This window comes from Prionailurus viverrinus, chromosome A1 (genome assembly GCF_022837055.1).
Source record: "Prionailurus viverrinus isolate Anna chromosome A1, UM_Priviv_1.0, whole genome shotgun sequence".
Classification (NCBI taxonomy): domain Eukaryota; kingdom Metazoa; phylum Chordata; class Mammalia; order Carnivora; family Felidae; genus Prionailurus; species Prionailurus viverrinus.
In genome coordinates this window covers 127,860,458-127,874,385 of record NC_062561.1, presented here as the reverse complement: position 1 = coordinate 127,874,385, position 13,928 = coordinate 127,860,458, and the positions used below count along the sequence as shown (strand labels likewise).

The 13,928-nt window shown below is 38.0% G+C and overlaps 1 protein-coding gene across 5 annotated transcripts in view; it reads left to right on the top strand.

The window, feature by feature from the left end:
- PDE4D (phosphodiesterase 4D) overlaps positions 1 to 13,928 on the top strand; it is a 1,415,237-nt gene that overhangs the window by 1,193,812 nt on the left and 207,497 nt on the right. For all 5 annotated transcript variants that reach the window (XM_047855197.1, XM_047855190.1, XM_047855204.1 and 2 more), the window contains one exon: positions 1,158 to 1,349. In XM_047855197.1, coding sequence (XP_047711153.1) covers positions 1,158 to 1,349 — 192 coding nt within the window. The remainder of the gene's footprint in view (positions 1 to 1,157; positions 1,350 to 13,928) is intronic.

The following is a 13,928-nucleotide window of genomic DNA, read 5'->3' as shown; positions in this document are numbered from 1 at the left end:
TGTATTGCCAAGCACAGTGCCTTCCATTTATTCAATCATCCATTCAAACCACTTAGAAAAGGTTTCTGAAGTGCCATGTGAAGTGCTAGGAACACTCAGAGTTCCCATTCTCAGGGAGCTCACAGTCTAGGAATGGAGACCAATTGGTAAGCATTTTCAGTTCATTGTAAATGCTACCAATAGGGAGTGGAAAGATGCCTTGGGAGTACAGAGGAAGGAATGTCATAAGGGTGTGGGGCATCAGGGCAGCCTTTAAGGTAAATGTTAAGTCCTCGATGAATACTAACAAGGAGGCAGGGGACTGGAAGGTTGAGTAGAGTAGTCAGGGGAGCAGGAGATTAGGTAGTGATGGCCTGAGACAAGGATGTGATGGTTAAGTGAGTGGAACATAAAGTGCCTGATGGAAGAGGGTTGCATGTTGAGATTGAGAAAATGGTTGATTGCATTGATTCAATCAAATGGTTGACTGAAAGTGGATAGTTAAAACTCTGTCATTCTAGCCAAGATATTTGGACTTTACCCTGAGGACAAGAGTGAGCTATTAAAAGGTTTTGAACTGACAAAAATCATGGTCAGATTTATACTTTAAGAAGACTCACTCATGGTACAGAGTGGAAAATGGATTCAAGAGACTAACTTAAAGTCTGTTACAATAATGTAGGTGAGAGTTGGTGAAATCCTGAACTTAGTATGTTGGCATTGGGGATGGAGGGAAGTGGATACAGCAGAAATTTGTGACTGGACGGGCATCGACAGGAGGGAGAGAAAGCCCAGGCTTGGAGAAGCAGTGGTATTAGGCAATATAATGGGAACTTGTTGAATTGAACCCAAGTAGTTAGAGAATTACTGTGTATTTCTTCTTTTCCTAAAAGAAACTTAGTAGAACTATTCTTAGTAGAATGGCTTTTTAACTTAAGTTTACAGAGACCTGTGTGTTGTATCTGGTCAGTTAACAAAAGTACCCAAAACTTAAGGAAGACAATAATATGAAGTCAGTGTATTTTTTTTTACCTTTGTGTTTTTTAATGTTATCATTTTTAATAGTCGGAATCAGCTGTGAATGTTCCCACTGTCACTTCCTAAACCAGAATCTCCCTTTACCACCATATCAACATGCAAGTGTTCATGGCAGTGTTATTTCTCTCTTTCTTTCACAGTTTTGATGTGGACAATGGCACATCTGCGGGACGGAGTCCCTTGGATCCCATGACCAGCCCGGGATCTGGGCTAATTCTCCAAGCAAACTTCGTCCACAGTCAACGTCGGGAGTCCTTTCTGTATCGATCCGACAGCGATTATGACCTGTCTCCAAAGTCTATGTCCCGGAACTCCTCCATTGCCAGTGATATGTAAGTATAATGATGGACAAAGGGTAGAGGGAACTTCTATAGGAAATCAAGTACATTTATTTGGTCAGTTGATGATCTAATAAAACCAATGACATTTGTTCAACTGCATCATTCTCTATGTTAGAAAGAACAGTGAGTAAAATTATACAAGCTGGAAATAAATTGTAGATTTAACTTGAGTACCCTGTCACTCTTGAAAAGAAACATTTATTTTCCCAGAGAATACATTGTCTGAGAAAAGTGAGAAATAGAATTTAAATGGAAACATTTATACTTAAAACATTAGCTTATATTCATGTAGAAACTGACTTTTAGCTACCTAGCCACATGAACATTCATAATATTTCAAAATGCTTTAAACTCAGTTTGAGAATCTTGAGAGATTAGAATGAATAGCACTTTTAACATATCCCAGTTGATGTACCATATGGATGTTTGCACTGGTCTGCCATATCATTGGAGAGATCTTGGGAGGGCTTTGCTAAAATTAAACCATTTAAAAAATTAATGTTTATTTGTATTTGAGAGAGAGAGAGAGAGAGAGAGAGAGAGAAGGGGAGAGAAATGGAGACAGAATCTGCAGCTGACTCCAGACTGCAGGCTGCAAGCTGTCAGCATAGAGACCAATGCAGGGCTCGAACTCAAGAGCAGTGAAATCATAATCTGAGCCGAAGTCAGATGCTTAACAGACTGAGCCACCCAGGAGCCCCTAAAATTAAACCATTTTTGGAATATTAATCACCAGAGGCAAGCGCTGAAAACATCAGACAGATCTGAATATCATTTAAGACACCACAGCTTGGAAAATGGTTAAAACTGATAAGCACATTTGCAGATCATATACGTCATTAGCTCATTTTCTCAGAACATTCCATTTTTGTGTTTACTGTAGTGTTCATTAGTTTTCTAATTTCTGGAGGTTTCTAAATAGGACTTGTGTTGTCATTTGTAATTCTGCCTCTGTATAGAGTCGATTTCCTCCTCTGCATCTGGAGATTTATCCAGTAACACTCACCATCTTTCATGACACTATCTCAAAAACTCGATACAGGTTGCAATTTCTTGTACAGGAATTAGATGATATGGAGTCTGTGAGGGTTCAGTGATATTCCTGGCATGGTAACAGATTGTCAAGGTACCCTTATAGGTCTAAGTGAGGTCCTAGAAGTGAAATTGTGCTTTACCCATTTTTCACAAGTATCATTCCCGTTGCCATTTTATTAATAGTTGTTAGATGATAATACTGCATTCTTTCCAACTAAACTGCAATTATTTTTTTAAGTTTATTTTCAGAGAGAGAATGAGCAGATTTATTTATTTTCAGAGAGAGAATGTGTATGAGCAGGGAAGGGGCAGAGAGAGAGGGGTGAGAAAGAGAGAGAGAGAATCCTAAACAGGCTTCATGCTGTCAGTACAGAGCCTAATGTGAGACTCAAACTCACAAACTGTGAGATCATGACCTGAGCCGAGATCAAGAGTTGGATGCTTAACTGACTGAGCTACTCAGTCACCCCTAAACTGCAATTATTTTGATTCAAATACTGAATTATTAAACTCCTATTTAGTAGCTGTCTTTGTTTGAAGCACTGCAAGATATACAAGAAAACTATAAGACAGGGTTCTTGACCCCAGTTAACTAATAACCTTATGGAATGACAGGTCTCAGATCTAATAATTACTGGAAAAGATAGCATGTAAGCCCTAATGTGTGTCCTTGTGAGCTATAGGTAAAGGTACTTCACCACCTACCTTTATGCGTAGGTCTGCACCATCTTTCCAGAAATATTCAGTTTCCTCTTGTTTTTCTCTGCCCTTTTGGCAATGAAACTTTTTCAGTAAGTTCTAGGTCTCCCTATCCTTCTGCCCCTATCCCACAGATCTACGTTTCCTTACCATGCTATATTGCCTCAGTATTCTGAAGTCTATCTTCCGTTCATATTGACCTCAGAAAATCCATTTATTTAAGTAATATTTGTCAGTCACCCACAGAGTGGAAGGAAGACACCAGTTATTAGAGGAAACACAAGGTGTGTCTCATCCCCTGGCCTTCATCACTCTTGGGTCTTCTCTTCCCTCCTGCTCACAGACGTCTTCTTCACCAACATCTTTTATCACACTGCAACATACTTCCCCAAAGTATAGCTCCTGACCTGTGGTCTGTGCTTTGGAAAACTCTTTTGTATATGGGTTCAACTATCAGCTTTCATCGGATGACTTCTCAGTATCTCTGGCCCTGCAATCTCAGTTGAGATCAAGATCTCTAGCACTTACATGTTTTCTGGAAATGTGTACTTTGTTATTCAGCTGTACCTGATAGTCCTTCATTAGTACATGTTCATTATTAACAAGTGAGCTCTAGGTCTATACCACTATTGCCTTCTGGAAATTTATGCTTTCTTGTTCAACTGTTACCCTCATGATTAATACATATCTGTCATTAATTCATTGTAAAATGTAGACATGCCAAAACAACTTCCTTTTCCCAATGACCCTATTTCTATGATATTTTTGTCCCATTTTCTCATATTTGAAATTCAAGACATTTGTTTATTCATTCACCCATCATAAAAATACTTATTAAGCAAATATAGTGTATTCAAAGCTGCCAATCTGCAGATAGTGGGAGGGTTGACATTTTAGACCAGTAAAATAAAATATGGTCAGCATCATCCTTGAGGCATTCACAAAATTGTGGGAGCAGAGAGAAGGGAAGGACCTTTTGACAGTTAGGGAAAGCCAGGCTAATGGAGGTAATATTTGCATAATGTTAGACATAGAAAAATCATGGCTCCATTAAAAAATAACAATCTGGTTGATGTGAATAGTGAAATGTGGCAGGAGGGAAAGAAGATGTGAATATAGTCTATGGGACCTGAGAGTTTTTAGGTGAGATTCAACACACTTATATTCTTTTTATTGCTTCTGATTACTCTATTGTTAAGTGATTATATAGGGTGAAGTGACCACAGGGAAGTAGATCATGCTGAAATTCATAGAAACAAAGTAGGTTAAGTATGATGCAGGCTCAGTCAAGAAAGTGGGGGTGAGATGACGAAGTTGGTTCAGAGGCAGGAGGATTACAGAATAGCACGCGTGCGTGCATGCATGTGTGTGTGTTGGGGGACAGCCAGTGGATAGAGAGTCAAAAAGAATGCTGAAGTTTTCATCCTGAACAAGTAAATGAGTGGTGATGTTGACATAAGGAACACAGGATGGAGAGTAGACAATGTAATGGCAAATAATAGAAGATGAATTTGACTCTTACGTTGTGAGGATAAAACTCTAAGGGAAACAAGACTATAGTGAAAGGACAAGGACAGAGAGCAGAAACAACTCTCCGGAGGATGAGGAGAAGAAATGAGAAGAACCAGTTACTTTCTGTAATTGCTAGGTTTGTGTTGACAGCCGAGTGAGGGTAACAGAATTAGAAGCCCAGTGGGTTGAGGAGTGAATTGAAAGTCGAGGTATCGACAAATGTAGGCATCTCCTTCAAAGTCCATAAATTAAAGGGGGAGGGAGGAGTAAAGCTGCTTTAGGGAGAATTAGGTTCAAGGAAAATTTCTTGAAATTCAGGACAGGTGAACTGAGAGAAAGAGGAAGCATTAAATATGGAGCTGTAGCCACTGACAAAAATACAATGAGGAGCTCAAGTAAAGGGATTAACTTTGGCAAAGTGGTAGAGAAAAGTGATGTAATCTATTGTCTAAAATTTTAGTAAATTGATTTTTGAATACAAGTGCACAGATTGTTTCTCTTATACCCTCTAGTGTATTCTGGTAACGATTAAATATTCCATGCATTTTATGAAAAGCCTATATTTTATATTTACATTGTGTTTTTCTTTCTAAAGCAAACTATAAGGATGACCTAATTTTTCCCTGTACCTATGCAAGACATTTTTTTTTAATCTGATTGGGTTTATGTAAGATTGACAAATTTAATCAGGCCTTGATGCAACTCTATAAATTTTTGATAAGTAATGTCTTGACACGTTCAGCTTTTTTTCATTCCCCCTGGATATTTACATTGGAGCAATAAAGTGGCAGACTGCTGGAAAGCATACTTTCCTCTAGGGAGATCAAGTTTCTCAGAGAAGCAAGGTGAATAGAATAAATAATCACCGGGGCAGCTGGGTGGCTCAATTGGTTAAGCTTCCAACTTGGGCTCCGGTCATGATCTCCAGTCCACATGAGTTCAAGCCCTTATGTCGGGCTCTGAGCTGACAGCTCAGAGCCTGGAGCCTGCTTCAGATTCTGTGTCTCCCTTTCTCTCTACCCCTTTCCTGCTCGCACTCTGTTTCTCTCTCTCTTTCAAAATAAATAAACATTAAAAATTTTTTTAGTTTAAAATACAGAATAAATAATCACCATTTTAGTCATTAATCTGACAGTACCTATATCTTCTACACGTAAAGGATTATGCCTTCTCTTCACTTGACTCCACAAGTAGCCATATGTAAGCCTCCATTTTCTTATCTTACCTAGTTCATGATAATACTGAGAATATTATTCAGTGTCTATAATTCAACTGTACTTTATAGGAAATGATACCATCACATATTTTAATCACTTTTGATGATTTTATATTTATCGTTCTAGTTAAGCATATCCATTGAGAAAACCCCTTAGAAACTTCAAATTCAAACAGTACCATTGAAGGTCTGTGATTACCTATGTGAATGAAATGTTTGGGAAAACCTTTAAATGCTCTTTAAGTTGAAATATAATTGTTTAATTTATTGAGAAAGTGAGAAGAAAAATCATTACTTCCTAATAGACAGGACATCATCATCTTATCTTCTATAAATAGATCCTAGTGAAACAGTGGAGACAATAGGGAGAAATTAAGACTAATAATGGTCATAATGGTGATCATAGCACATGTTGCCTGTGTATGTCACCCTTTACTTTTGTAAGTATTTTCACGTCTGCAACCTCATTTGATGCTTTTAATAGCCCTATGGATAGGAACATCATTACACCAGTTTATAAATGAGGGATCCAAGGTCCTCAGAGCTTAAGCTTTTTTAAAGCTACAACAAAAGTTTTAATCATCTCTAGAGCATTTTTTTGAAAATGCCGTTATAAACAAAGTGCTGTGAACTATTGTAGCAGAATCTGCTGAGAAACAGAAGTCACTGTTAACCAAATTCCTTTGACCCAGTGGATTATTTGGCATTATGAAAATTTGTTTTTTAATTATATTTTAAGAATAAAATTAAGTAGGGGCGCTTGGGAGGCACAGTCGGTTAAGCGTCCGACTTCAGCCAGGTCACGATCTCGCGGTCCGTGAGCCCAGAGCCCCGTGTCAGGCTCTGGGCTGATGGCTCAGAGCCTGGAGCCTGTTTCCGATTCTGTGTCTCCCTCTCTCTCTGCCCCTCCCCCGCTCATGCTCTGTCTCTCTCTGTCCCAAAAATAAATAAACGTTGAAAAAAAAATTAAAAAAAAAAAGAATAAAATTAAGTAAAAGCTCAAATAAGTCAAAAGAAGTAATAAAGAAAATATGTGACGGACTCTTGGAAAATACATACAATTCTATAGGACAAGGCTAAATTTAGCATCTAAAAAATAAGCTTATATAAGGCAAAAGTGAAGTTTCTGGCAGCTTCTGCTCAGAAGGCTACCACATAGTTTGGTCAATGTGTCCCCATTAGCAAGAATAATAAGAAAGAGTAAAATTTTAAAGCACCAGCATAAGTACAGTAGAGAAATAAATACGTGAAAAGTAAATTTAAACTACCATTAATCATAAAAGGTATTTTATAAAAATAGGAAAAACTACATAACAGAAGAATGCTGTCATGAAGAAACAAGCAGAAAATTACAGAATAAATGAATAATTACATAAAACGTACGCAGCTTTTTCCCTCTTAAAGTTCTCCAACATGCATTTAACCTTGTTTATCCTTCTGAATTACAGTGATTTCTCTTGTTGCACTTCCTCCAGTCATATAATGTTGTTTATATTTGCAAATACACGGATATCCCAGGAGATTTAACGGGAGACTTATCAGTGTCAAGACAAATAGAATTTAGTAACAAAACTATAAGTTTATTGAATACACGGTGCCTGCCTGTCAAACCACTTCACTTGAAAAGTTTTTCAGTTCACCTCTTGCCCCAATCTTCTGCCATATAAACATCAATGTACAGAACTAGAGGCAATCCAAGTAGCTCTTTATCCATACTTACATACTTACAGCTATAGAATATGGGGGAAAGGTGCGGAAGAGGGAAGGAGAAGGAGGTGAGTAGACTCAATATACCACGGAAAATGGGGGCACACTTAGCAGTCTAGGTCCTTAGTCCCCATCATCCCATAAAAGTATAGGGCCACATTGATCATGTCTTTGGAGTGCCGCAGCACTCTGGACATCCAGCACTTCTGGACATTCTCCCAGCGAATTGACATGATCTCGCACCCCTTGTCTCAAATTGCTACCCCCTCAGCACCTCTTGAGCCTTTAGTAGTTAGCAACTGCCTCACCAACTCTCGAGCCTCGATTGTGAATTTTCAGTCCTAGCCATTCTTGGCCCCTTCTTGAGTAGAAGGATGCTGTTGCCTCTAGTCCTGAGTTTGAAAAAGGAAAGGATGATTGTTTACATTTCTATTCATTTCTCCTGTTACAGGTTACATTATTCTTCCTTGGTCTTCTTACTAGGGTATCTCTAACAAGAAAAAGAAAAAGATACGTTATTATACCATTGAGTCCATCTCCTTTCTAACCTTCATTTACCCTTTGAGAGTCCTCTGGAGTTAAACACAGAAAGGTATAATGGCCACATAATTCCTGCCCTAATTCCTGAGTTTTCTTGACTGAGGTGTCCTCACCCTTTGTCTATGGTATGAGAGTAAGGAGACCAGGGCCATGTTTTCATTGCCAAAAGGTGGGCTGCATGCAGTACCCTGGGGCACTGTAGAGAACTCACATGGCTGCCTGGGGTATTTTAAGGGAAACATTGTAACATATGTCAGTCACCTGGGGAACCAATAGCTAGACTTAGTTCCCAGTTTCAACTTTAGGTCATTATTTTTTCTTTCTGTGATACCTTATCTTTGCAAAACTGAACTTTTGATGATTGCTGTGATCAAAAGCAAGTACTACACAAAAGTTAATGTGGAACAGAAAATGAGGGAGGCATCATCCAATCTTATTCCAAAGCGAGAAGTTGTGGGATCCTCAATAAGTGGTAAACTGCCGTGACAAAACCTTATTCAATAGTTTGGACCTAAATACTTAATATTTGTAGCTATTCATTATTTCTTTGGGCCAGTGATTGCCATAAACAATTACTGAGAACTAAGAGTGTCGTGAACTGAGAAAGTCTGAGAACATCTGTGTTAGAGTGATTGTACATGTCCTTAGGATTGGAGTTAAATCAAATCTCTGGGTGAAGAGAGATTTGGTTAAGAGAAAGAAAAAACGACTCTACAGATTTGAAGCCATGAACTTCTTGAGCTCTAGAGTAGAGAATTTGTTCCATTTCTAGTTATGTTAGGACCCCAGGTAGACAAAAACCTTTGATTATTGTCAAAAGCAATGTTATTTTGATAATGAGCCAGACAAACCATGCTTTTTCTTCCATTCCCTGTGGGTTGGCCACTATTACTATTATCATTGTAGAATATTGATGCAGACACTAACACTAGCCATTAAATACCAAGAAGCCTGTTGGCAGACTATTCTTAGGTCGTAGAATACCTTTTTTTGCTACATTGTTTTTTCTTCTCTATTTTTTTTATAATTCCACTTCTTTGTCTAGTCACTGAGATCATTTTACATCTGCCTCAAGAGACCAAAACAACAACAAGAAAAAAAAACTACACCAAAAATAAGAATTCCATGAAAGGTAAAAACAATATTTGTAAAGTAGTTAAACATACTTCTTGAGTCTTTGAATTAAGGAATTAAAAATACCAGCCAAGTACACATTTTATTTCTTTCTAATCTCATACTTTTAAAAAATTATAAAAAGGAAGTTCTAATGTTCTGACATTTTAAGTGATCATGTCTATTGATGCCATAGAGTAAAAATAAAGAGTTGATTTTAATGCATTACTCCAGCAAGATGGTGTGAGCATGTTTAGGTAACAAATTAATTAAGTTATTTGTTCAAATAGGCTTTGATTATCAGTGCCAAATAATAGATATATCTTGAGGTCTTAGGGGAAATGGGAAAATAAGTATTAGTTTTGACAGGTCCTTAAAGCAGGGGGAAAACAGAAATAGAGAATGACCAAACATTAAAAACTCATTATTTCTGTGATTAGATTCCTGCAATCTATTACATCTTCAGGGGAATTTGCCCTAATATTTAGTGTGCCATTTTCCTTTCTGAATTTTCTTCATATCCTGTACATTCCTCAGTTGTTTGGACTCTAGTTTTAACTGTGTGGCAGGGGGGAAGGGGGCACAGGGAAGAAACATAAAGATAGTCACCCAAGTGTTCTTCAGCTCCAATACCTAGAAGAAAAGGGTCTATGAGAATGAGCTGTTTAAACTTGTAAACATTTGATGATACAGCTATACTCTTACCTTAGACTTATTATTTAACAAAGGGTAACATCTACTTTAAAAAAAATGAGAAGAAAAGGTGCTTAAAATAAAAGTGATCACCCCACAATTCTGTGAGTCATCAGACTCCTGCTGGAGAGTAAACTTGAATCAACCTCAGTCATGGAGGAGCCAGCTTATTTTTCAGTGTGTACAAAGAACACAATCCCTCGGAGCAATCTGTGAGTAAAATTAACTAAAATTAGGAAATTTTTAAAATCATGTTCAATAAGAAAACTGAGCACAGTAGCCTGTCCAGCACTGTCAGTGCTGAGTGGCCCCAGGTGAGTGACTTGGGTGGAAATTATTGGCTCCTGTCTCTTGATTGGTCAGGGGCAGGTGGCCATTACAAAAGAGGTTCTATCTAGTTCTGTCAGTTGTGGACACCGGGCCTGCGGGATCTCATTGGTTTCCTTTCCCCCATATTCATTCCTCTGTGTGTTAAGGAGGACTAAAATAAAAACCATGCTCCAGTGTATTCGAAAATGAAATTTTCTGAATTTTAAATTTTGGTGATGGGTGGTAGGAATGGGCAGTTGGTGCCAGGCTGGGAGAAAGAAGATCGTCCATTCCTGATGGAAGTGCCACGTCCGTGTCTTCTACCATTTTCCAAATAAAGGACTGTATTAATTGCCTGCATTTTTAGTTCAGAGTGAAATGTTTTTCCTCATTCAGCAAATATTGACAGTGGCTATTCCATGCCAGGGTATTGTTTGAAGATACCATAGGCCTACGGAAACAAGAGAAAAATTTTGTTTGGATCGTGCTTTCATGTCACTTATTTTTTCTTAATTCTAGGTAGAAAAGGAGACTTTCCCAGTCAATATTAAGATTCCTATATATCCCTCTTTCACTTACATATCAGTCACTTTAAATATTTATTTTGCTTACCAGTCTTAGATCCTTAGTGAATTATTCTCCATGTCTTCTGTACTGTTATCTGAGCCATATAAAGTAATCATAGTGCTAGAACATTTATGGGATGTGTTTCTTGAGATAAGATGTACTAGGGAGTATGAGTAACTCATTCCCACTAAATCCCTGCAGTATGAAACATTTAAAGGTATAGTATTACAAAAGTGGACAAAGGAAGCCTTTAACCAGACCCATGGTTTTTCTTCAGAAAAACAAAAAAACAAAAAAACAAAAAAACAGGTAAAGAACATCAGACACTGGACTTTGCTATTAGATTTCTGGCACCTTGCTGTGTACCACAGGTGAGATCTGCTGTAGAAATAGCACAATGATTCCACCTGCCTAGTGCATTTTCTCTCTGGTTTTGTGTCAGGTTTCCATTAACTGTCTTGAGATTTCAGGGGTTTTCTTAACCCTGGACAAAGAAAAGTGTGTTGTCATTAATGACTGGACAATTTATGTCTAGACATATGTAAGCTTTCAGTTTCTGTAACTTCTTACTGGAAGTGACAAGTTAAAAGCAGGAGGAGAGGGGCACCTGTGTGGCTCAGTCGGTTGAGCTTCCGACTTCGGCTCAGGTCATGATCTCGTGGTCCGTGAGTTCGAGCCCCGCGTCGGGCTCTGTGCTGACAGCTCAGAGCCTGGAGCCTGTTTCGGATTCTGTCCTCCCTCTCTCTCTGACCCTCCCCTGTTCATGCTCTGTCTCTCTCTGTCTCAAAAATAAACGTTAATTTTTTTTTTTAAAGCAGGAGGAGAGAATAGCTGCTTGCCTCTCTGAAAATGTGGGAGGCTGCACTGTGACAGAGAATCATTTAAGCAGTTCAGTGGACAACATTGTCTCCTAGTAAATGGTTACGAATGGTCCCCAAACCAAGACCTTTCAGTTCATTGTTTCACTCCCAAGGAGAACAAGGCTATATGCAGATCTCATGTTTCCTTGTCTCAATGTCCAATCCTGGTTTTGCATCTTTGAAAACTTCAAACTGAATTTATTCTGTGCACCAGGGCCAGCTTGTTTGTTTGGCTTGTTATTTTTTGTTTCTCTGTTTGATTGCTTTTTTTGGGGGGAGTGGGAATTGGAGGGGGTTGCTAGAAAAGTCAGAAAACAAGCATTATGATTTATGTGCTCTCTAAAGATCCCTATGGCAATTTTTTTAAGTGCATTGGAATAAAACTTTCATATAATCATTATTATTTTCAATTATGAATACATTCCTACAGAAACTAAAAAGAATGTAGTTGATAAAAAGAAATATTTTACATTAAATCATAGTTAGTTGCACGTGTTGTCTTTTCATAGGTATTCTTTGTGTTCAGTCCATTGAGTTTCTATTCATTTATTCCACCTACTGTAGAGATGAGGTAAAATTTCTAACACATGTTTCACTATTTTTTGGTTTCACTTGTTTGCTTTGCATTTGTTTATAGGTAGCCCGTTTTATACTATTTATCTAGGGAGGAGATTTGATGTTTCTCAAACAGACAACTTGTCTAGAATCCAGTTCTCCAAACACAGGAGCACTTTGCAAATGCTCAAAGATTCATGAACAGACCTTGCAGTCATCAGTTTAAGTTTGGTATATTCACAAGGTCTACCATGTTTCCTCCTTTGTGGCTAAGCTTCAGTAGACTCTGAGGAGTGAAGCACATACCTTTAGTTTTTGACAAGTATTTGATACATGCTTAGAAGTATACAGATAGGAATATGTTCTTAAAAATGTCCTGGCATCTGAGACACCTGGGTGGCTCAGTGGGTTAAGCATCTGACTCTTAATTTCAGCTCACGTCATGATCTCACAGTTCCTGAGATCGAGCCCCGCATAGGGCTCTGTGCTGACAGCACGGAGCCTGCTTGGGATCCTTTCTCTGCCTCTGTCTCTCTTAAAATAAATAAGCATTTAAAAAAATTGCTTGGCATCTGGGTAGTCCTTATAACTGATAGAGAATTCTCCCATAAAATTTAATGCTTAATCCTCAAAACAATCGTATTAAGAAAACTAGGAAAAATATCATTAGCTCAGTTTTAGAAATCACAAATTTCTGCCTAGAAATATTTTGCATGTGGTTGAGCACATCTGCACATGCATGCATACACACACACACACACACACACACACACACACACACACCATGAATTACAGTCCAGGTATCTTGACCCTGAATATGATAATTTTGATCACCAGCTTTTGCTAGACCATTCCTTTGGTATTTGCTCGCAGGACAGCAGCCTCTAGATGAGACTATAATAAATAAGTAAAACAATTAAACTAAAATCTTTATTTCTCTTTAAGGGATGGAGAATCTTTTTTTTCCCCTCAAATTAGTTAATATACAGTGTAGTCTTGGCTTCAGGAATAGGCTGCCATGATTCATCATTTACATATAACACAAGTGCTCATCCCAACAAGTGCCCTCCTTAATGCCCATCACCGATTTAACCCACCCCCTCAACCCTCAGTTTGTTCTCTGTATTTAAGAATCTTTTATGGTTTGCTTTAAGGGATGGAGAATCCTGATGGGCATCTGGGAAAATTTTTTTGGCTGAGGGTCTTTGCCATTTGCCAATCAGGGATTTTTGTTATTTTAATGTATCAATATTCTTTTGCCTCCAAGCTGAGAGTAGATTTTTATTATTATTCAGTTATATTAAAGATTGTCTTCCCTCAGAAGACTTGCAACTGAAGTTTTCTACAGATTGCTCAAGAACTGCAGTGGTTAACATGATAATCATCAGCTATTATGATCTTCTCATATTTTAAATTAATTAAAATTAAATAAAACGTAAACTTCAGCTTCTCGATTGCACTAGTCACATTTCAAGTCCTAAGTAGCCACACGTGGCTAGTAGATCCTCTGTTGGATAACATGGGTAGAGAATATTTAATAGTTCAGTCATTGCAGAAATTTCTGTTGGACCGTGCTATTTCAGAATCTGGAATATGTACTATTATGTGACTGCACAATAGTCTGAATCCACTCAAGCATGCAGAAGGCAGCATGGTGTGGTAGAAACTAAACAGCATTTTAAAGCCTGAGTTTAAGTCCAGCTACACTACACATTTCTATGTCTTGGGATTCTGTGACACAGTAAGATTTCAAAAACTACCTGG